We start from the raw sequence: 23,260 nt of genomic DNA, 5'->3' as shown, positions 1-23,260 counted from the left end.
GTTTTTTGTATTGTACTTTGTATTGTATTGTTTTTGCTTTCCCTATCAAGACTACATCTCAAAATTCTTTGAGTGACAAGAAGTATGTGGAGTAAAGTCCCTTGTGCACTTCTATGTGTTCATTTTTACAATGAATGTCTCAGAGGAGATCAAAACATGAATTAATGGCAGACTAGAGCATGTTAGTCAAAACAGTTTGCACTTTGTGGTATCAGCCTTGGTGAACATATTATTGCTAACTCACAACAAAAGACTGTTGTTTCGGGTTGGACAGACTGATCAGGGTCAGCCAATTACAACTGAATAAAAAATAACATGGAGCAGCTGAGTGATCCTGGCTATCTTTAATAAAACATACTTTTTCTGCGCTCTCGCTATAATGAGACTTGAGTAGATCAAAGATATGACTGCAGTAACTGACAAACCTGCAACATCCTCAGGTCTAATCTGTTCTCTGTGCAGAACCAGGAGGATTTGTTATGCAAACATAACTCTACATTGAAGTCTTCTCGCTTTGTCAGAAAAAAAAGTTATTTATTCATCATCTGCAAAGATATTAAATGACACTGTGTTTAATCATAATTCAATCACATTGTCTCACCTCTCACTGTGGGCTACAACGAGGTTCTTCTCGTATAAGAAGAGAGCTAATCCTCTGTCAGTGTTTGCGATGCGAGCCAGAACATCAGCGATGAGAGTCAGTGTTGCTGAAGGAGATTTTAATTTTGCCTGTAAACCATAGAGAATAAACAGACAAATTACCCAACAGCTTCAGAAACAAGACGAATCCAAGGAGTGATGATCACATATTGGAAATTGAAATATCATTAACTTTGGCAATATGGAATACAACAAAGCTGTTATATGTTCATAAGCAATGCTTCCACAATTTAAAAGGGCTGATGGAGCATAAAAACTGTCTTGCTGTGAGACGTTAACAGCTACTCTTTTGTGTCCTTCTGACATGATAATAACAAACACATTAGGATTCAGATATGGTGATTGAATCAAGGTTTGAAAATGTGGTTTGGGGTAAGGGTTGGGGTTAGAAAACATTGCTGGCTATAGCCTATGCATTTATAATCAAGATTAGAATCAGATGTATATAAGGGAAATATGGTGAGGGCAAATCCTGTGCATTTAAAACTGAGGGTAAGATTAAAGCTACTGGGGATGGAATAGGTAAGGGATAATACCTGACGAGGTGCCCATTATCAGGAATTAAAGATAGACGAAGGGGCATGACTGACTGACGTGCAGCGGAGGTTGTCTCCACGGAGGCCATTAATTCCTGATTATGGACATCTCGAAGCGCATTATCCTGCTAATACCATGGTCACTGGCCAAAGAAAAAACAGTTGAGGATTCGTTTATACTTTCATGCATTTTGCCTTCAAAATTTAGCCAAGCACGAACGCAAGAGGGATGTGGTTTGAACCCGCCGGCCAGCTGGGGCCCTTCTATGTGGAGTCTGAATGTTCTCCCTGTGTCAGCTTGGGTTTTCTTCTAGCTCCCCGGCTTCCTCCCGCAGTCCAAAGATATGCAAGTTAGGTAAATTGGTGGCTCTACATTGCCTGTAGGTGTTAATGTGAGCGTGAATGGTTGTCTGTCTCTGTGTACCATCATCCTACCACCATCATAACCATCTTATAAGGTTCTTATGCAAGGGAAACACAGTACACTACTCCAGTAAATAGGACAAACCTTAAATACAACTTGCCAAAAGGAAATATTTCTAGTTTGCTCAGCGCATAAGACCTCTTGGCTCAACTATAAGCTAGAAAGCTAACGTTATACTATAAAGATTCAAAGTCAATAACATTTTGCAAGGTTGACAAACAGTAAATATAACTTGACAGGATTTTTAACAACACTGGCTAGCTATCTAGTCATGTCCCCAAATCAATATCCAGATTTTCACAAACAAATATTATGCCATTATGTAACGATACTGTCAGCTGAAGTCGCTTAAGTAGCAAGCTGAATAGCAAATAGGATGTGAGATGACTGTTGTGTAGACAGCGTATTAATTAAGAATGATGAACACACAGCTTTACCACAACTACTTAGTAGGTGTTCTATATCAGGTTTTAATGGACACTCTGAAGCCAATCAGAATTGAGTATTCACTATGGTATAATTTAAGTAAATGGACAGTAGGGTAAGGATTAAAGGCTAAAGCATTTATCATGATAAAAGTTGCCATATTCAAATATTTTGACATCTTTAAATCTGACCATTTTAACATAAACATTAAAGAATATTCAATGTCTTCCCCAGAATTCTAATTATAGCAGGTGAAAAATGCCTGAAATAGACTTAAGATCACTAGAAAGCTACAAAACAACATGTATGTGATATTAAAGGCTCCATGGCAAAACAACAGGCTTGTCAAGGCTCTGTTTTTAAAATATATGAATGGACTTTTTGTTACTCTTAACAAAGAGTCTACCATTGTGATGTTGTTTACCTGGTTATTGCCTAGAACTGGAAATTCTCAATTGCAAACTGACTATTTATATGAATGAATCTATGACTCATTTGGTATGTATATGAAAATCAATATGCAGTCTATTGTACTCACAACTGCATTAAAACAGATGTGTGTGTTTAGTGTGTGTGTATGTGTGTTCGACCTGCTGTCCATCGAGCAGAGTTATAACAGGAGCCAACAGTGTCTCTATCACAGGCGTCTGGTAGAGACACTCAGCAGCACACTCTGTTCTCTCACACAGCATCCACAGCACATCCATTGCCAGACAGCTGGGCGACAGGGAGTCTGAAAGCACAAAGATTTAACTGAATTACATGCATGTCAATCCATCTTGCACCATTTATATCCTTTAAAACTGAAACTAAACATTGTCCTGCTTGTATCATATTTGTTAATAACGTGAAAATCAAATTTCGTGAAGATGCTCCAACTAAGCTGCTGGATGCTCGTTGGGTTTTACTGCCTGGATCTGTGCATTTCCATTTTTTATACTGGACACATATAACATTTCTACAGAACCTAGATTGATGTTTTTATTGATTTCATATACACTAGAAATCTGATCATCCAGAACACAGGTTCATACAGTAAAGAGGATCTTTACACTAATATAAACTAGGTGCAAATAACTACTGACAATAACTTGGTGGAAAGTAATTCTATACATTTAATTAAATACCGTACTTGAATATTATTTTTAAAACCTTTTATCAAACATTTTAGTTATATGGGACTTAATGAATTATTTTACTCTTAACCTTTAAGATTTTTCATATGAAACATATAACTTATGAGTAATTGTGGTGCATTATTTGTGAGACTAGTCTGCAGTACATGTATTTAAGTATTTAAAGATGCTCCACCATTAAAATGCTGTTTACATGTTAAGTCATCAGTAACACTACAACAATATTACAGTATACTTAATAATGTAACTATATGGAAGGGGTCATTTTGGATAATAAGTTATTAAACTTATGATAATTTCAGTACATTTTGATAATACCTCTGGATTTAAGCATGACTGTAGTATCAACTTTTAATTAATAAAGTGGTTCTTCCACCACTGTCACACTCAGTTTCATAAACTCAAAACAGTTTGATGACATTAATCATCACTGGATAGTGTGTAGAATTTTAAATTTACAAGATATAAATAATTGAAGTCATAGTTTGGGAACGAGCTGTATTGGAACATTGGGTCTTCCTAAGTCTCACTCTTTTCGTGACATTATTGTATTTTTTACTTAATATTGCCTAATGGAGCTTTAAATGAAGTGTCCTCCAGCCAAAACTAACTCTCTTGCACAGATACTTTGATTCTGCATCATCAAACACTACATTATGTAACACCATGATACTATTCAGATTATCCTCATCAGACTGCAAGTAAAATATTAATATAAATTTATGACTTGCATGACTCTCTGCAGCAGACAGAGGAGATGATCCTCCTATGACAAAGTCAAGGTAGGGGACGCTATTGATTACAGCCAGGAAAGTTGCTGCAGTGTAATTCATGAGAATGAATGGGGCAATAAAGCAAGGTCTTCCAGGAGACAACCTCAGTGCTGCATGACTCAGAACAAGGTTAGGAGATAAAAGATATGGTCTGAGGAATGCTGTTACGCCTCACAGGGAGGGTCACCGTGTTCCTTCAGCCCCCGATTCCAGACTGTGCACAGAAACCCGAGAGGAAGCCGAAACTCTGTGACGTAGTTTATATCTGTGTGTGAGTGTGTGGGGCCTCACCTGTGTGTGAGGTGTCACTGTGCGAAGGTTTGGGGTGTTGGTACATGATGTGAATCAGGATGACAACCAGGTCCGTCAGGCTGACTGGATCTGTAACAGGACATGAATAAGCAATCAATGCGCTTACTCAATGTCTAAACAAGGATAGTAAAAAAAAAAAGTAGGTCTTCCTTCGAAGGAAATGGTCTGAGTCCAGTTTTGGCAACCTTGAAAATTAGCATCACATGGTTCATTGTTGGCTCCAAATTTTATGCCTGGAATGAGTTTTAGTATCTAGTGTGTTCTCAAACGGCTTGCCATAAAATAATAAAGGCAACAAATCAAATGTTTGTTCTTTTACTAAAGGTAACACAATCAACTCAAATACACAGTGATTCCAGTATACAACACTTCATCACAAGCATGTCTAAAGCCACTTTATATACCAAATCACACACCATAACACAGACTTCGTATTACAGTTGAAACAATTAGTCAGTTAGCCAAAGTTGCAGTTTACCTCTATGTCTGTCCAGACTCATATGATATATGTAGTGAAGCCTTTTAAAGGTATTTAGTGTATTTTATGGCATTTTTGTTTTTGGCATTTTTGTCATAAGAGTGACTATACTGATCATCGGTTTTACTTCTCCTCAACTGTAGTTTAAAACAACTGTTTCTTAATCATATCTAACAACTAAAATCTTTTGGGATAAAGGTCCTTTAAGCGAAATCTTAAGGAGGTGTGTAACCTATTGTGTGTCAATTTAAGGGCGTGGACAACATTTCGATCAAAAAAAAAAAAACATAACTGTTCAGAAATGACTGTGAACACTCCTCTTATTAACATTTCTATATTTTAATGATTTTTTTAATGGTTGACCGAGCTCACTCGTTTTACTGACACTTGTAGATGACTTACATTGATGCTTTTACTTTTACTGTTGATTGGGATTGCTTTTAGTCAAGTCTGGTTGTTGTTGTTATGTGCCTGTTTATTGTATTTCTTAATTGTTGCTTACCGCTACCTGCAGATCAAATTTCCCCTTGAGGGACAATAAAATCTCTGAACTGAACTTGCTATAAATTGAAACAGATATATGCAATGACACATACAGGTATGGGTTACAAACTGATCTAGCTGCCTTCTTCAAGGTGTGGATTAATGGGCCTCCACCCAAAGAGTGGGCCTTATGATCCCTATGAACAACTGTATGTCAATGATTAGATTGCCTCCAGTCCAGACTGTCCTAGAATAAGAGTTATTAATGGTTAAATAAAACAGCGTTAAGAGCCGTGACAGCAGACGATGAGTCTGTTATAATGGTCTGCTATACTCATTCACACCATTACATAACTTTATTAGTGATAAAGATGGCTAGAAGGAACAAAGTTACTGCTCAGGAAGACAGGGAGGAGTGGCGCTATGTGTGAGCTGATCAGACACATTCCGACATCAGATTATCTGTTGTAAAGATTGGACAGATGATTTAGTTGGAAAATTACTAAACCACAGATAGTGATCTGCACAGGGAAATAAGCTATCTGTTTTCCCTTTAACTCCATTTCACTTCATAAAATCACAAATGCAATCCTTTAAGTCCTGCAGCTGCTAACAATACACAGTATACCCTATTAAGCTCTTCATTGTATTTTTACATTAAAGGAATTGTTGGACATTTTCAGAATTATGCCAAGTAGCCAAATCACATTGGATGAAAGGATCAAAACCACTCTTGAGTCTTTAGCACAAAGACATAAAACACAGGTTAATAGCTCGAGTGAGTGCGTCCGATGGTAACAAAATTTGCAACCAACACCTCACATATTAATTCTAGTTGGTTAAGAGAAACAAAAACTAAAGTGTAAAAATAACTAATTTTATTTAAGGTGGGGTAATGTGCTAAACTATTTCTTGGCCAACGCCAGTTGCAGTTCAACCAGCTAAGACTCCAGGAGGTTACTGCTCCCAGCCAAGAAATATTTAAGCACATAAACCCCCATAAAATGACAAACTGACATGTTTACAATATGATTTTCATACAGATTAAACAAAACAATGTAGCACGTAATTCAGTTGGCTTTGGATTTGCTTGTAGTCTGATTTTGTTAACTGTGAACAGTGTTAGCACCTGTTTTTACCATCTACAGTGCTATGTTAAGCAAACCCGCTGCTAAATATACAGCTTCATACATTACAGACAGCTATGACAGAGTTGTACCGGTCTGAAAATGACCATGCATATTTTAAATAAGTCAAACTATTCCTTTTACAACAGTAAAACTTATTCTGCTGTAAAACAACTAAGTATGAAATCAAATCTCCACATGCTTCTGATAGATGTTTGAAAAGGTTTAAAAAATGGTTTAATATTGTACCTTTGCACTTCATCACTCTGATGGGAAACAGCTTTCTGCCATTGGTGTAGATGATTAGTTTCCCCAGGACACACAGCGAGTGGACAAAGAAGGCATATTCAAGCTCTTTTCCTGTGTAAACACTCCTCTGGACTGAACCTGAAACAAAATCAGAAAATAAACATTTTAAACTTGTCTACACTTTTGCTGTAGTCACAGATCCAGTTTCCATGAGGTCCAAATATTGTAGATATTAAACAAATATGCTGGAAGGAGCAAAGCTAAGAAAGGGAGGAAGAGAGGGAAGAAGGTTTAAGAAATGCATTTTCCCCACCAATGTCTAACTCAGTTCATAAAGCATTTTAATTGCTGCAAAACATATATTGAAAATGACAGGGGTTGGTGTGGTAGAATCAGCTTACATGGACGAAAAAAAAACAGTTTTAGTAGAGATGTTGTTTGTGTAGATCATATTTCATTATTGAGGTTGAATATGAAAATAATAAATCATTTTTCAGTATCTTGACATACTAACTACTATTCATAAAACCCTGGATGAATGCCCCTGTTGTGATGCTGCAGTGGGCAGATAGTTCAAAGACATTTCATATCTAAAGCTTCTGTAATAGAATGAGATTGACAAATGAAAAAAGTCTGCAGTGCCCCTGGGGTGCAGACAATCTAAAAGAAGCACAGCTCAGAGAAACTCTTCTTCTTTTATGAAGAGTGTATCAGTGACGGGGAGTAGGCATATCTCCACTCATCCAGGACAAGGTCAAAATGTTCAGTCTCAAGGAGCCAGCTGGCTTACAGGAGATAACACACTGACACTGACATTCCCCTTCGCCCTATCTCCCACTATATTCACTCTCATTCACTGAATTTTCACAACTTGCAGCAGGATGTTTTCATTGCATTTTACCATCAGTCTGTATATCACTTACTGTTAATAACGCAAATTTAGTTTAAAAAAACAAAAACAATCACGTGGTTTATTTTACAATGTATAAGGGTGAATTTCATGATGATAGAGAGTTAGATATGTTGTTGCCCTCGTTACTTCAGAGCTGTAAAACGCACGAAATCTAAAATGTGTATCATAGGTTTATCCTTGCTTATGCTCCAAATGATTGGAATGATACAGGACATCTGTTCAAGGATGGAGGTTCATTCTTGACCTCTGGCATGCCAGCATGAAAAAATAATCTGAACTAAAAGGTACTTCCACTGACATTTTATGCCATTCTTTATTAAAAATACTCTTACTTGCATAGTATCTCCATAGCATCTAATCCTAATCAAGCTATAACTGTAGCTCGACTAACTCGAGGATTCAAAACAGGAGTCCACAAACCGGTGAATGACATCGAGGTGGCTATGTCCATTATTCTCATACAGTCTATGAGAATGGCTTATGGTATAGCTCATCTATGCATGTACATCAAAAACAGGGTACCTTTAACTTTCAACATTTGCAGGTACCTAATATATATAACTAAACCTCAAAAAAGACTAAGGATGGTGGAGATTTCTTTACAACTCTGGTTAGCTGAAAAAGCAGAAAAAGTTTTTTGTCACAGTCTAATCAATGTGCCAAACCTGAAAATGAGATGAGAAGCAGAAAATATGAGATGTATCAGACAGAGAAAAACAAGTGAAGCCAGCGGTTTTACACCTCATTTTTCACAAGCTACTTGCTCCAAATACTCGAGGAAATGGAAGAAAGACAGTGCAGTCTAGACTACTGAGATCATAAAACGACAAGCCTGTTATCCAAACGCTTGTTGCTCTCTGCCAAAAAAAAAACAGCCGCGAGGGACACAATAGTGACGTCAATAACTTAAATCTGCTTTTAATGTTTGATTTATGAGCTCAAGCAACACTTGTAGTTTGAGGAACAACTTTATTAGACGATGCGTTTTGGCTTGTGGACTTCGTCTGGGTCATCCTGCAGAAACGCATCGGTCTAATAAAGTTGTTCCTCAAACTACAAGTGTTGGAGCTCTTTGACCTCTTCTAGACTCTCTTCATTCTCCATGCACCTTAGAAGCTGGTGAAGTTGTGCCAGAGACCTCCACTCTGCTTCTGCAATGTTTGATTTATGCACATTTCATGCTTGTCTGTCTTGCTTTTACTGATTTTGTTTTGATTTATTCTACATGTTTTACTGACTTTAATTGACTTTGTTTGTCTGTTAAGCGTCTTTGAGTATTGTGAATAGCGCCCTATAAATAAAATGTATTATATAATAATAATAATAATAATAAAAAGGTACAATAACAGATTTGTTAGCCTCACATTTTAGCAACCTGGGAATTTTTTTTGACTGTGAAACTAGTCCAAAATGGAACCAGCTAACACAACCAAACCCTAAAACTTTTGTTTTGTGCTGAGTAAGTCCTGCACAGGTTGTGGCAGATTGTACTCCAAAATCATGGACTAATATTTTGTAATAGAGGCTTTCAGATGTAACTTTTTTATCATACTTATACACACACCTCTGTTTTGTCTGCTTCACCTAAGTCATTAACTTGGTTATATCTTTCATTTAGTGTTAATTTTCCAGCCTTCTATCATTCCCTTTCTCTCCATTACTCTCAAATGTTTTTATGTCTGATTTTTTTTTCCTTCTCATTTCTTCCTTCAACTGTTTTTCTCAGCATTCATCTGTTTTAATGACAGCTGGAGCTGCATGTGGACATTAAGAAAACTGAATAAATGACAACCTTAAAGTCTAGGTGAAAATACATTTAACAGGCTTCAAATGAAGCATTACTTTTTCATTAGGCTCTCACAGAAGTTCAGTGTACTTTTTTTTGGTTTGTTTCACAGGACACATTAAATCAGCATTATTGCAAATGTGCTGATGTTTAGCACACAGAGTGTGAGTGGAAACCGGTATTCAGATATGCCTGAGAGAGAACATAAACCTGATGAAGAAATTATGAGTTTATGGACTGTTTTACCTACCAGTGCTCTGCTGCTCTGCTGTCTGTGGATCACTTGTCTCACTTGTGACATATTCATGGGATTTACTGTAATGGATACACTGTTGAAGGGCTGCAACAATCTGAACAAATATAAAAAAGATTAGAAAACAAAGTATGCTATTTTGGCTGCTGCAAACACCTGAACTACCAATCTCCTGTGACAGATGCTGCTATGAACAGGCGAAAAACAACAGGCTTACTGAAGTATTCATTCAGAATGTACACCTCCTTTTATCTAACCTTTAAATCAAGAGTTTTGAGACTAGAACCATTTGTTTTAAAGCGAAATCTCTAGGGAATTTGAATGCTCTGCAATGGAGGAGTACTTTAGGCTTACAGTGCTTTCAAAGAGTTATTGACATTTACAGTACTTTAGTGAAAGTTTCAGGGGTGATTTCATAGTAATCCTCTCTAAAGTCAGAGTGAGAGTTGAGAGGGAGGTTCAGGATTAAACAATCAATTCTTAAATGTCGAAGTGACACTCAACTCTTGTGCCCCTTTGTCTCAAATACTCCCACACTGACCTTCATTGTTTGGCTGTGTGAATTACACAGATCCCTCAAATACATGGGCGTGAATAAGAATTTCACTGACGGCATTCATTAAAAGCAGCTAATCTGTTAGAGAATCCTCACCCTTCTCACCACCTGTTTTTTATGGCTGCCCCCTGAAGTCGAGGATTTTTATCATCAGTTGGAGACGCGTCAGTTGACAGATTCTTAAAGTGGAGCAGTTGTTCTTTGTTTGCCAGTCAGTGTGTTGTGTACTTCTGAGGACATTTTGGTCCCCAGATTTACCTTCAGAGTGAGTGTTCGTCACTTTCATGTTGTTTTTTGTTTGATAACTAGTTTCTGTAAAAAATATTGTTGTACAGTTATTATCCATTGTTTGCCTAGTAAGCACACAATCGCTCGGCGGGCTAACTCGGCTTGTTTACTACCCGTTCGAACTCTCAAACTTTATATGGAAAAAAGGAACAGAGTTGAGTTATGGTATTTAGAATTCAAATCTGATTCAACTGACATAATTCTGAGTTAGGCACGGCTGTTGTGTATTTATTCTGAGTACATTGAGCATATCTTGGTACAGTAAAGGTAAGAACTAGAGCAAATTTAGCCTCTATGTGAGGCCCAAAGATAAAACAAGAAAATGCAGGAAGGAATAACATTTCCAGCAGGAAATAGGTCATGATCTGCCTTAAAGAGCCTGCAAGCATATCTGAGCTTGTTCCAGATTCCTACTTTTTCCCAGTTAGTTCACAGTTTTGTCTTTCAGGGATTCACTCTGTTGCTGCAATGGTTTCTGGTGCCTTCAGGAAAGACTTTTCAGGCTTGTATCGTTGATTGTTTCTTTGTGGTGCTGGATGTGTCAGAAGTACAAAGGAAATAGTGAGAGATATTGATTAAGGAGTGAATCACTCACCAGAGACTTGTATTTTTTCTCCAGGAGTCTGAGAACCACAGTCCTGCTGTAGTATCCATGCTGACAGAGGGAGAGGGAGACAGATCGGGATAGAGGACAGTATATGAGACAGAGTACATGTACAAGAGAGAGAGAGAGACAGACATTATTAAGCAACACATTACTATAATGAATGAATACGAGAAATGCACTCTGCACAAATAAAAAACATCTTCTCGTTTCCAATACACACCATCCACTTTTTAAACCAGGTGGCTTTAACATCTAGTAAGGCCAATAGGTGAATGGGTTCCAGGGCTTTGTCTGTCCCTGGTGAGGCTGAGCCATGTTCAGGATGGAAGGACAGCAGGGAGAAGGTGCTCTCTATAACTTCTTCCATATATCTAAAGCAGGAAAGAAAGAAGACTGAAACAAATGTACTGTATGTATACCATCATTACAGATGTAATATTGAAAAGTTAAGTACAATTTGGACTTGAATAAAGTATGTAGGAAACTGTAACATTTTATAGATATGTATATCCCAAGCATTTTTATGTCCATACCATTTTGTCATAATTCAAAGAGTAACATATGAGATAATGAGTGTTGGGTGTGGGGTCAAACAAGCAAATAGAAAATGCCAACCATGACTACATATTAGGAGTGCAACTCACTTCTCTGGATGGCGGATCCAAAAGGTTGTAACCTCCTTCTGAAAGTCATTCATTAATCGAATCTGAGGTAAGACAGAGAGAAAGAGAGAGAAAAAGCTATAATGTGTTTATATGGTGATACACTTTAAACACCAGAAGATAAAAGCTGTTGTACCTGTTTGAGAAGGCGACTGATCTCAGGTCTGTTGATGTCGATTACAGCTGAGCCAGTCGGAAAACTTAGCTTATGAGACAGAAAACTTGACTCCACACTTTTAGCTGCACAAAGGCAAAATATACTTATTACAAATATACACTGTATGTTCATACACATAATGACACATATACACATTACACATTTACAGGACACATCTGACATTTAACAATTTAAAATAAATCAAAAGCTCAACTGAAAAGCCAGTTCACCCCAATGAAAACAGTCTACAACAAGACATTTGAATTATTTAGTCGGTATTAAACTATTCCAATAATTTCTACTATCAGTCAGATCTGTAGATTCACCTCCATCGTATTGGGTTGATACAGAAAGCTGAGAGGTGGATATCTCAAAATCTTTGTACATGAAACCACAACTACTGTTTCTGCATGGCTAGATAATACTTGCAATAAGGAGCTGACCCTCCAAATTGTATTTTTATTGATAGATTATTAATAAATAATCTTCCAATGTTTGGTTTAAACATGAAGGTGCTGCACATGCATTCTACAGTAGCCTACCCAAGCTGGTGTAGATCTCTCGGGTCACATTCAGCGGAGAAGAGGAGAAGCTTTTGGCAAAAAACTGCAGTACGTTATCCTGATGGAGATACGATAGAGGGGGATAGCTTATCAGCATAGACACACACAAACATGCATATAAGCAATCAATGATACATGAATGTAAAATTATAAAAAAAAATATACTGAAAGGAAATTAAACAAGATGATCACAAAAAAAAGATTTGCAGCCTCAACTGAGACAGAGGCCTGCATATTTGCTACCAATTAGCTCTCGGTCACTAAAGACAGCATTATTATTTTCTCCTCCAATTAGGCAGGTGTGGCAAGATTGAATGCAAAATGATGAACATCAAGTTTTCTGTGTTTGTTGTCAATTATTATAAAGCCTGAAATAGTTAATTAAAATAACATGACTACTGCTGATTCATTTGTAAATAAATGAATTGTGAATTTGTAGATGAGGCTGATCAGGACTCACGCTGAGGTCAGGGTCGGTCAAAGCTGCAGAGAGGTTCCTGCGCAGGCTGCTCCAGCTTTCACAACTCAGCACATCAGATGGAGGGGCACAGCAGAGGGCCTGAAGAGCCTCCCAACGCACCTACACACAGAGTTACATCACTTCACCTGGACTACAATGTTCATCATCTTCATGTTTATGGCAGTGGTTAAAAAACTGTGTGCCTTGTGACTCTTTTAAGCAAATCAGTGTTTACTCTCCATCACTAGTTGCACATGACAACATCCTCACTGGTTTCAGACGTCTGAATCTTTTTATTTTTTTTTTAAGTACAGGTCTGGCCCTTTGAGGGCTTTTCCACTGGTTAATGGAACAATCAACCAACCAAAACTTTGAAAGCAGGGTAAAAATGATGATGCCATCATCAAATTGTCAGGCTAAGATCAACTGACGATAACCTGTTTAACATAATAGTAGCCTTTTTTTATTCTACAAGCCTAAATATGTACATTTTCTTGTAATTTGGTAGGAAATTTGAAAATATGAGATGAAAACAGAATAAGGAATATTTTCCATTTTATTTTTGTTCTCATCATCTAATCATCTCATGGCCTCTGACCCCAAGTTTAGAAAACCAACAATCATGGCACAGTGCCACACATGACTCTCCAACATCCTAACAAAAACTATGCAACAGCAATGTACACCATTATAATGTCTATGTGTGAGTGAGCCTTTTTTTTTACCTCTTTGGGTCTGCTGGAGTCAAGTTTTTCAGCCAGAGCTTGCAGCTGCTCTTGTCTGATGAATGCATAACTCTAGACAGGAAAATAGGAATGAGACATAAATTACTGTGATCCATCATAAACCGGAATAAAAGCCTCTCATTGTCTGATGGCACCACGCCAAAAGTGTCAGGGCTCACTGAGTGTATCTATTATAGGCTTTGCCCTACATTCAGTCTACCATGGAAAGGAACAAACTTCCTAAGGACAGCTATTGCGACCATTGCCAGAGATTGGACATAAATGCAATGTTGGCACTTCATAAGAGTCGTCCACAACAATGTAAAAAGGCAATAAAATAATACAGTTTAAGCATGTATTGCCCTCAAAGTGCAACTACTGTGTCTCTAACCTGATTGAAGGAGGAGTCGCTGTCAGAGCAATTGTCAGCGTACTGACTGTTGGACGGATTGTGCTGCTTCTCTCTGTGCATCTCCTCCTTCCTCATCTGGTCCTCCTCAAATTTGTTGATTAAAGACTCCACCACCATGATCATGGTGTTTTTTAAGGTTTGCATCATCTGCTGGTACCTGGTCACAGAAGGAAGTGCTGTGTAGTGTATTATTTAGGCAAGGCAGGGGAAATTTATTTATATAGCACATTTGAATCAATTTGTGTCTGAATTATAAGGAAACCCCATTCCATAAAGACTGGTCCTTTTTATTTGCTGTGGAAGAGTACAATTCAGAATTCTGCAAATGTTTTGTTTAGTTATTGCAAAGTCCATTTACTCTTCTGTGTTCCACTTACAGTTGAAAGCAGGAAACCTAACACTGCAAGTTTGCAATTTCAACTATAAGGCATTTATGTTTTCCAACATGGAAAAAAACAGGCAAGAAACATACTGTAGAAACCAAAAATATTTTCTCTTCCCATACAATATTAGGCCCAAGACCAGTGACATCAGAACATCAGCTACTGTAGCTTGTATGCTATTTGTTATCAACTAAGAATTACGACTTGTACAATGGCTTCGCTCCATTTTTTGTAGTAAGAATGGCCTTTACTATCCATATCATATAAATATAGGGACACTAAACATACATGGGCATTTAATTGAAAGTAAGTATCATACAGAAGGGTTAGGGTTAGGGTTAGGGTTAGTGCTTCTAACATCAGCACAATTCACACAAAAAAGAATTACTACCTGTGAATTGACTTCACAATAAATAAATCATGAACATTTGGCTAAAGAAAAGGGAACAAAGCTCAGAGTCTGAGCTACACTCACTCAGCAGAGTCTCTGGTCCTTCGGGTGACGGCGTGGATTAAGGTATCGTGACATGAGCCTATTGCATGTTGTCCATCTCCTCTGGTCAAGTTCTTAGTCTCCTCTTCCACCACAGTCCCCAGGGAGCTCTCCACATACTGACGGAGATACTTGACAAACTCATAACTGAGAGCAGAGTAAGGACAGCGTCAGACCTACTGTGTATATGTACTGTACTTTAAATTTATATGTGCATCACTTTACATCAGATCTTTAAAGTGGTCTTACTTGTGGAAGTTCTTGTCAGTCTCCTCCAGGTGAAGGAGGATCTCTTCAGCACATTCAGTCGACGGAGCGCCAGATATTCTGTCATTGATGCTTCTCAGAAGCTGCTTTAGCAAGGACTTCAACTCCACCTCGTCTTCAGCTGACAACTCAGACATCTTTACTGCTGGTCCTAAAGATGGGACAGAATAGAGTGATTGGTTTCATAGGCTTGGTGATGAAGGGTAACAGACAACTTTACTTGAGAAAAAATAACATTAATAATAATAGAATATGTGCAAGAAATAACAAAATTCTACATTATTTGCAGCAATTTTTAAAAAGATCATTTGTTTTTCCTTACAAATAGGCAGAAGAAAAAACATCACCTCCAACTAAAGATAAAAATGAGAGCTGGGGTGTATAACCATAGTGAAGGTCCAGCAAGTACAAATAAACACCCAATTCTATCAGGGTGCTCTATTAATTTGATATCAGTGTCTTTTTTTATAATTTTTTAATTTGATTCTTTAATGTATAGGCTGCAATATGCACTTGCCACATTAAAAAAAAATAAAGGCCATCAGTCTTTACAAAGCAAAACAAGAAAGAAAGATGAAACAAAACAAAGCACACAACACACATTTACTCCGCATATTATTTTTTTTAAAGTAACATTAAACTCAGTATCTTCATATCTGAATAACTTAAATAACATACCTTACATACAAGTAAACATACACGTGTCTTTGAATACTGTTCAGCTTTATTAAGTACCCCCATTTTATCCATTTAACCTTTTAAAAACGTCAGCAATACAATCAGGACCTTCACTATCGTGTCCTAAACGAAATTATTTTCCAATTCTCTTAAATCACAAGAGAAACCAACAAAGAACAGAAAAAGAACCAACTCAAACCAGGTTAAAGCACTGATAAAGTATTTTACTCACTGTATGTAATATGATATCAGTTAAAATCACATCACAGCGGAGTAAAATGCACAAAAGTTTCGGATATACCTTTTTGCAGATAAGTTAATCAGTTAATCATCAACAGGTGTGGTATTTGGCTAACTCATTTGGTCCATTATGAAGGTATTTCATTAGCAAAGGTATACACAGCCGTTTCCACAACAAATAAAAATCTAACAACAATATATATCGGTCAATGTTACCCAAACTGACTATTTAATATTTATGCTTTTACTTTAGAGACAAAACAAATTAACAAATGTTAGCTAATTGCTTCTCCCTTGTCAGCTTGACGCTGCTACATTTACTAACACAGCTAGCTCAAGAAAAAACTGCCCAATTTTAATTGAACTCGCGACTTTGGCGAAATCCAAGAACCTCCCAGCCCCGCACACCAACCACTCACTCAGAAAGAAGTCGTTTACAGTATATCGTAAAGTGGCCACCTTGTTCGTGGACTTGTAAAAGCGTTTCATCGATGTACCGTTAGCATTTTGGGATCACTTGCTACTGAGTGCTGCGTCGCTATAGAAACCTGTCGGAAGAAACTACGCGCTGCCTTTAGGAGCATCGAAAATATAGGTTTCACATGTAATATAAAAATACTGAGAATAGCTAAAGGTGCGACATAATTTAGAAAGTTGAGTTAATAGTGAGCCTTATCAAGCCACTGCAGTAAAATTCAATTATGACAAATTTAAATACGTCTATAACGTATTACTCCACTGATTTAAAGATTTCAGTTTTTCTCATAGGGTCCTGAAAGCAGCACCAGTGACATACGCGGTCACGTGACAAAATATTTTGCTCCTTCTATCCGGGTGCTGTCAGGAGACATCTCTGCCTCCCGAAACGCCTGTCAAACTGAATACTTTTGACCAAAATCCACTATATGGGGACACCGACATGTTTTGTCTGCACGCCTGACTTCCCAGCTAACGTTACGCCTAGATATCGCACCGTTAAATCTATTGAATAAGCATTAGCTAACAGGCTAGCATCAGCATCACTAGTGTCGACTATGGCGGCAGTTGACAGCTTTCAGCTGTTGTTCAGAGAAGTTTCTCGGTCATGCAGTCCTTACTTTGAAACCCTGGCCCTGGTCGGTGCTCTTTACACGGCCAGCCGGGCAGTAATCCTCCTGAGAGACTGCTGCACGTTGATCAGGGTGCATTTCCTGCCAAGAATGATCCCGTCGAAGAAGCTGACCCAAAGATTTGGTGACTGGGCTGTTGTTTATGGTAAGGATGCAGAGAAGAAACGCAGAGAGTGCATCATGATGAAGGTCTGTGGGAGAGAGGAGAGTCACTTTCATTTTATTGTAGTAACTGTAGCCACCATTTTATTATTGATATTTACTTACGTTATTTAATGTATCACAAAATACGAAATGTGAGCATGTCATGTGGATTTGGGTACACTGCAAGAAGATATTTTAACTATTTTGTGACACTTAATAGATTACATGATTAATCAATAAATAAAAACAATAATTGGCAGATTAACTATGTTGCAACCCGAAATATAAGGTAGCAAGGGCAGCAAACAATAATGAACATTTTCAATTGCCAGCAAAATTCGTAATCAATTGCTGCTTTTCTCTTTTTGATATTTTTGTAAACATTCATATCTTTGGTTATTCAACAGTTTGTCATTGAAAAGAAGAAATTGAGAAATTGCAATGAGTCATTTTTTTAAATTATTTTTTGAAACTTTATTCATGCAAGAAGGAATCAGTAAATAAAGACAATAACTTTAAGATTAATCTTGTTGCAGCCCTAAACATAGCACACTTAATTAATTAACTTAATTAGATTTAGCTGTCACACAAACAACATTGCTAGAATGGCTAACTAGGTCCTCAAATAACCAGCATTTTTGATATTTATCAAAATGTCACTTATTTCTACAATCCTTTGTGGTGTATAATAAAAATTGTGAAAAATGCACAGGATATTACAATTTAATAAAGCAACAGTCCAAAACGTTATGATATATTATATTAATACATGTATGTATGTATTATATTTGCAGTTATATGCAATTGTGAAACACAGGAATTTTCTTTACATTTGAGAAGCTGGAACCAGAAATATTTGACAATTTTTTCTCTATTAAATGCAAGTGAAGTGAACCTATCAACATTGCCATTGTTTTCATGTCTTGATACTTAACTAATAAGCTTATCATTTCGGTAATAATGTAAACTGTAATGTTTTGAGGCCATAGTGCGGTTATAGTGCAGCAGATCTCAGTTATATATCCTCATTTCTTCTTAACGTGACTTATATTGATAAATATCATCCTCTCTCGTCAGGTGCATCAGAGCCTGTGGCCAAAGCCTATGCAGAGGAGCTGGCCAGACACGGGATCAGCGTTATCTTTGTCACTCAGGATCACACCTCCGTCAGAGACACGGCTGCATCCCTCTCCCAAAACTATGGAGTGGAAACTGTTGTCGTCCTAGCTGACTTCTCTTTGGACCAATCAGCAAGCAAGACCATCAAAGAAGCCACGAGGGGGAAAGATATCGGCTTCTTGGTGAACTGTGTGGAATCTATGGCTTCCCCTCAGAGTCTTATTGAAATGCCTGAGCAGGGCCTGTTGGATTTGGCGAATAAGAATGTTGCGGTTGCTACTCTGATGACCCGGTTGGTGCTGCCTGGGATGGTGGAGCGCAGCAGAGGAGCTGTGGTCAATATATCATCGGGTGCCGTTTGCAGACCTCTGCCTGGAAGAGTGACACTCACCGCCTCTGCTGTTAGTCAAAACACTGACCATATCTGCCCAACTGATACACATCTGTACCCTCTATAGATCTTTTTCACAGCATACGATTTGTTGCTGTTTGAAAAGACCATTTTTGATTAATATAATAAACAATGACTCTATTTCAGAAAGGTCTATTAATACTCCAAGAAGAGTAAATCACTTTTTAAAAGTAAAATCCAACTAGAATGTAATAGTAATGTGCTAACATACCCACAAGTAAATCAAACTGTGTCACTCTTGCTCTTTCTCCTCTGCCCATAAAGTGCAATTATAATCACTATCACATTTTTCTATTCTGACAATAATCCTCTCTTCCATTCTTTTTGTGAAATTTCAGGGCTACATGGATCATTTCTCTAGAGCTCTTCACCTTGAGTACGGTGGCAGAGGGATCTTTGTCCAAAGTCTGATTCCTTTCCAGGTAATATGATCATTAACAAGTAGGGCTTGGTACTGAACCTTTATGCATTTTAAGTGCCAACCAAAACGTGTCAAGCACTGAAAGCTGGCTTCAAATGCTCAGTCAGATTCATAATATTGTTTACTTATTCAGTGATTTTATAGTTCCTTATTTAAATACAAATTTTGACAATTTAGACTTCCTTATTAAACCTTGGCCGGGAGCATTATGTTTCCAGGTTGTTCGTCCATCCCATTTTCCTGAAAGCAGATATTTTCTTCAGATTTGGCACAAATATCCACTTGGATTCAATGACAACCTGATTAGAATTTGGTGGTCAAATGCCAAGGTCACTACGACCTTGCATTCATTCTTGTAAATGAGATCTCAAAACGGACTGGAGGGAATTCTCTCAAATTTGGCACAAACGTCCACTTGAAACTGTGGTGATTGTATAGATCTTCTGTGCTGCCGGGTTGAAGATGTGTGTGAAGCATCCACGTTTTAGAATATGTAGCTTCTTTGCAGCAACATCTGTATGTGAAGCATTGCCAACTTTCATGGATATGTATGAGTCAGGACAGATATGGATGTAGTAGGATCTAGTTTTATTTTATGAAGATTTTTTTTAGGTCTACTTGTATATACACAACTTTTAACATCTGACAACTTTGGCTTTATTTGTAGTACAAAAATGTTTACAACTCTCAGAAAATTATTGTGGTTTCATTATCAAGCTCGGGTATTATATCAGGATGTGCAGTACTAAAATACTATACACAGTTGCTAGTTCATTTGGCACAACTAGCTAAAACAAATAAAGTGTAATACTACAGTACTGTACTAAATCCAGCATGAAATACAGAGAGGTGTTTGTGTTATTTTCACAGACATAGTAAATTGAGTAAATAATGGTCAGTGCTTGATGTACAGCATGTGTTTATGTGTAACCAGATAACCTCAAGTGAGGAACAACAGTCATCATCAACACCAGCATCAACACCAGGCTGGTTTGCACCAGCGCCAGAGGTTTATGCCCGCCACGCCATCTCCACCCTAGGTGTCACTAACAGGACCACCGGCTACTGGCCTCACACACTGCAGGTCAGTTTTTAATAGTTATACTATCACTGATATATGTTAAAACATAAATTACATTTCTGTATTCTGATCTGTTTCTGTCTGCTGTTTTTCTTCCCAGTATGGACTGATGAGATGTGTTCCAGAGTGGATTTGGGTTCTCGGATCACGTGTGCTCATCAGTTCAAGCTAAGAGCTCAGCCTTTTCTCCCCTCACTAAAGACTTAACCCAGTTACCATATCATCCTGTTACTGTAGTCATGTAGAGTTTTAGATTATTCTGTCATTAGCTCTCAGGCTCTATTTAACTTGAAACTTCTTTTGGTATCAATTTGAAGGGAAGCTGTAGTGGAATTTGACTACATTTATTTGTCTGACAAAGCTGTGACATCCTAAATTTACTACAGAAACCAGACATCTTGATACTACATGTCTTAATGGGGGCCAGACATAATGTTGGAAACTGGGTGTGTCTTTAAGTCAGGGTTGTAAACTCGTTGATTATCATTAGACCGTGATTATCGAACACTTGGTTTGGTTGCCTCCATATAGTTTAAACCTTTGAACTATTGAATAAGAAATTGATGGGCTCATTAGTCAGTGGGCAGCCAGAATGGGCCATTAAATGCCCAATTCATCAAATTTAAAACAGAATGTACATTATTTTATTTTCCTATTTTTTCAAAAAAGTTGCACTCAAAGCACTTTTACATTCAATTAAACCTAAGTAGGTGAGAAGATGCACCTCAATTGTTACAATATACAACAGACAGAGGAAAGCAATAATAAAGCAATCTGCAACCATAAAAACAATAAATTATAATAAAATAAACTTCATTTTTTTCTCCCAGAGCTTTATGCATCTGACTTTTAAAAAAAGTCTTTTGAGCCGACATTTGACTTTCCAGTTTTTTCTGGCTGTATGGCTCTCACCGTCATTAAACACACCCATGGCACTCTTACAAGTAACAAATGGCATTCACACCAAAACCAAACTCAGCATCATTCAAAGTTCAACAGGCACATTACAATGAAGTATAATTCCTTTAAACTTATTGTCTTAATGAACAAAAGCTGCATTATGCAACTCTGATTTAAGCATAATTTTGATATAAATTATAAATATAACTAAGAGGCACATTTTAACTCAAACTCAGTGTTTGTAGCAAATACAAACATGTTGGTGAATGGCGAGTAACAGCTTTGGTTGTCATTGCTCAGAGTGCAACACTAAAGCATATCGAGGAGTGAATTTGAAATGCAAAAATGAGTGAGATTTTGAGGTTTTGTTTCGTTGAGAAATTTTGTTAAAGATACATTCAGTAGATATTGCTTTAAATTAAGTATTTACATTATGAAATGTGAACAGATTCAGATATATTGTGTTCAGTGGTTGCTTACATGTACAGTGCAGTATATAAAAATGTGGACTTAAACATATGTGTCATCATAGCACAAAAAACAATAAAGCTTTCTCCATTCCCATACTTTCCTGTCTTTTATTATTATAATAATAATAATTATTATTATTATTATTATTATTATTATTATTAAATGGGTGTAAGGTGACAATATGTACTGTATATATAAAGTGTGTATGTGTGTGTGTATAAGTGCCAGTGTCTGTCTTTGAAGATTAGTCTTTATCTGACTGATAGGTTTTTCGTGTCTATGAAATGTTGACTCACTGATCTGCTGAAGGTCGCAAATGCTTTGTTTTTCCCTTAAATCATCAGCATGGTGTAAATCATTTACATGAACAGACACCGTGCTGACTGCCAGAGTTTACCCTGTGACCCCCCTCACATCAGTTAGGTCACAGACTGCTAGTAAACCTGGTGAAAACACGTGAGGTGCGGTCTGCCAGAAATCCACCTGCTGCAGAGCAGGATTTAAACAGTTCTGAAAAGTCAGGGGTTTTTTCCAGAGTTTATTTAGTACTTTCCTACATGGAATCACTTAAGTAGTGAACATCTTTACAATGTGAAAAAAATACTAAAATTATTATGAAATTAAGGAGATGGTAACATACTTAATAATAAACATTTACATATGATGCCTAAAGTATTGTTTAAAATAAAGAGGATAGAAAGAGAATAAAGAAAAAAAACAAGAACAAAGTGACATAAGGAGTAAAATCAAATGTAGCAAAGAAAAATTAAGACCAAACTTAAAAGCTAAGTTTAAAATAAATAGCATGTAATAAGATGCTGCTTGAAAACACTCAAACAGTATGCTATCGAAAATGCTTGGAATTGTCATTCCAAAATTTAGGAGCGTAGTTAGTAGCAGAGGTGGGAGTTAACACACGTGAAAGTCAAAGGCTAGTCTCAAGTTTAACTTTCAAGTCTCCGTTTCAAAAATAAAGTTTAACTTCTCAGTACCTACAAAAATGCAAATATTAAATCTTACAACATCAAGTCCTTTCAAATCAGCTGTTTCAAGTCAAGTCAAGTGTTTTATCAGTGCTAGTCAAGCAAGTCTGAAGTCCCAAAATTTTCAGCTCGAGTCTGACTCAAGTCAAGTCTTTTGACTTGAATTCTCCCCTCCGGTTACTCTCTAAGGAGTCTGCAGATCGAAATTAAAAAATTAAAAGCAAGTGTCTTTGTAAGGGGGATGTGAACCTAATGAAGCACAACAAAATACATGTAAGCACAGACCTTGTGCTTAAAAAGGTTTCCAAGGTCAAGGTCAACTTTTAAGTCATCGGTGATGAGAACTCGAAAAAAAGAACTCAGAAAAAAAGAAATTTCACAATTCTACAATTCCATGACAAAATCCAAACTCCATCTGCCGAGGTATATGTCATAAAAGGTCCATAACTGCTACTGAATTCACCTTGTGTTATTTTTTAGCACTTGCTTTTGCAGGGACGTATCAGGTCAGCATCCTGACCCTGATGGAGCATCCCATAGCAAAAAGTTTTAAGTTGGTGCAAAAGAATTTTT

The 23,260-nt window shown here is 37.2% G+C and overlaps 2 protein-coding genes across 6 annotated transcripts in view; one reads left to right on the top strand and one right to left on the bottom strand.

Moving 5' to 3' along the window:
- The window catches only part of tbc1d32 (TBC1 domain family, member 32), an 86,814-nt gene extending 70,216 nt beyond the window's left edge, over positions 1 to 16,598 (bottom strand). For 2 of the 5 annotated variants that reach the window (XM_088089251.1, XM_088089252.1), the window contains exons 1-16: positions 16,467 to 16,583; positions 15,112 to 15,280; positions 14,845 to 15,009; positions 13,966 to 14,143; positions 13,575 to 13,646; positions 12,850 to 12,969; positions 12,369 to 12,447; positions 11,806 to 11,909; positions 11,652 to 11,713; positions 11,228 to 11,378; positions 10,996 to 11,055; positions 9,554 to 9,653; positions 6,605 to 6,742; positions 4,247 to 4,336; positions 2,637 to 2,779; positions 602 to 729 (exon numbers count right to left, since the gene is read on the bottom strand). In XM_088089251.1, coding sequence (XP_087945377.1) covers positions 602 to 729; positions 2,637 to 2,779; positions 4,247 to 4,336; positions 6,605 to 6,742; positions 9,554 to 9,653; positions 10,996 to 11,055; positions 11,228 to 11,378; positions 11,652 to 11,713; positions 11,806 to 11,909; positions 12,369 to 12,447; positions 12,850 to 12,969; positions 13,575 to 13,646; positions 13,966 to 14,143; positions 14,845 to 15,009; positions 15,112 to 15,280; positions 16,467 to 16,536 — 1,829 coding nt within the window. In that variant the 5' untranslated portion in view covers positions 16,537 to 16,583. Of the gene's footprint in view, positions 1 to 601; positions 730 to 2,636; positions 2,780 to 4,246; positions 4,337 to 6,604; positions 6,743 to 9,553; positions 9,654 to 10,995; positions 11,056 to 11,227; positions 11,379 to 11,651; positions 11,714 to 11,805; positions 11,910 to 12,368; positions 12,448 to 12,849; positions 12,970 to 13,574; positions 13,647 to 13,965; positions 14,144 to 14,844; positions 15,010 to 15,111; positions 15,281 to 16,039; positions 16,219 to 16,466 lie in introns of those variants that run through there. The other 3 variants (XM_042503384.2, XM_088089254.1, XM_088089253.1) reach the window with 3 other exon arrangements.
- Positions 16,599 to 16,857: 259 nt separating this feature from the next.
- On the top strand, positions 16,858 to 21,799 carry hsdl1 (hydroxysteroid dehydrogenase like 1). Its single transcript, XM_042503454.2, has 5 exons — positions 16,858 to 17,301; positions 18,378 to 18,820; positions 19,170 to 19,253; positions 20,187 to 20,336; positions 20,434 to 21,799. The coding sequence occupies exons 1-5, from the start codon at positions 17,082 to 17,084 to the stop codon at positions 20,503 to 20,505; spliced, it is 969 nt and encodes a 322-aa protein (XP_042359388.1). The 5' UTR covers positions 16,858 to 17,081; the 3' UTR covers positions 20,506 to 21,799.
- The last annotated feature ends 1,461 nt before the right edge of the window (positions 21,800 to 23,260 follow it).

The sequence above is a fragment of the Plectropomus leopardus genome, chromosome 16, assembly GCF_026936395.1.
Source record: "Plectropomus leopardus strain MGB_pleo_1.0 chromosome 16, ASM2693639v1, whole genome shotgun sequence".
NCBI classification, from domain to species: Eukaryota; Metazoa; Chordata; class Actinopteri; order Perciformes; family Serranidae; genus Plectropomus; species Plectropomus leopardus.
This window is presented reverse-complemented; position numbering and strand designations above follow the sequence as displayed.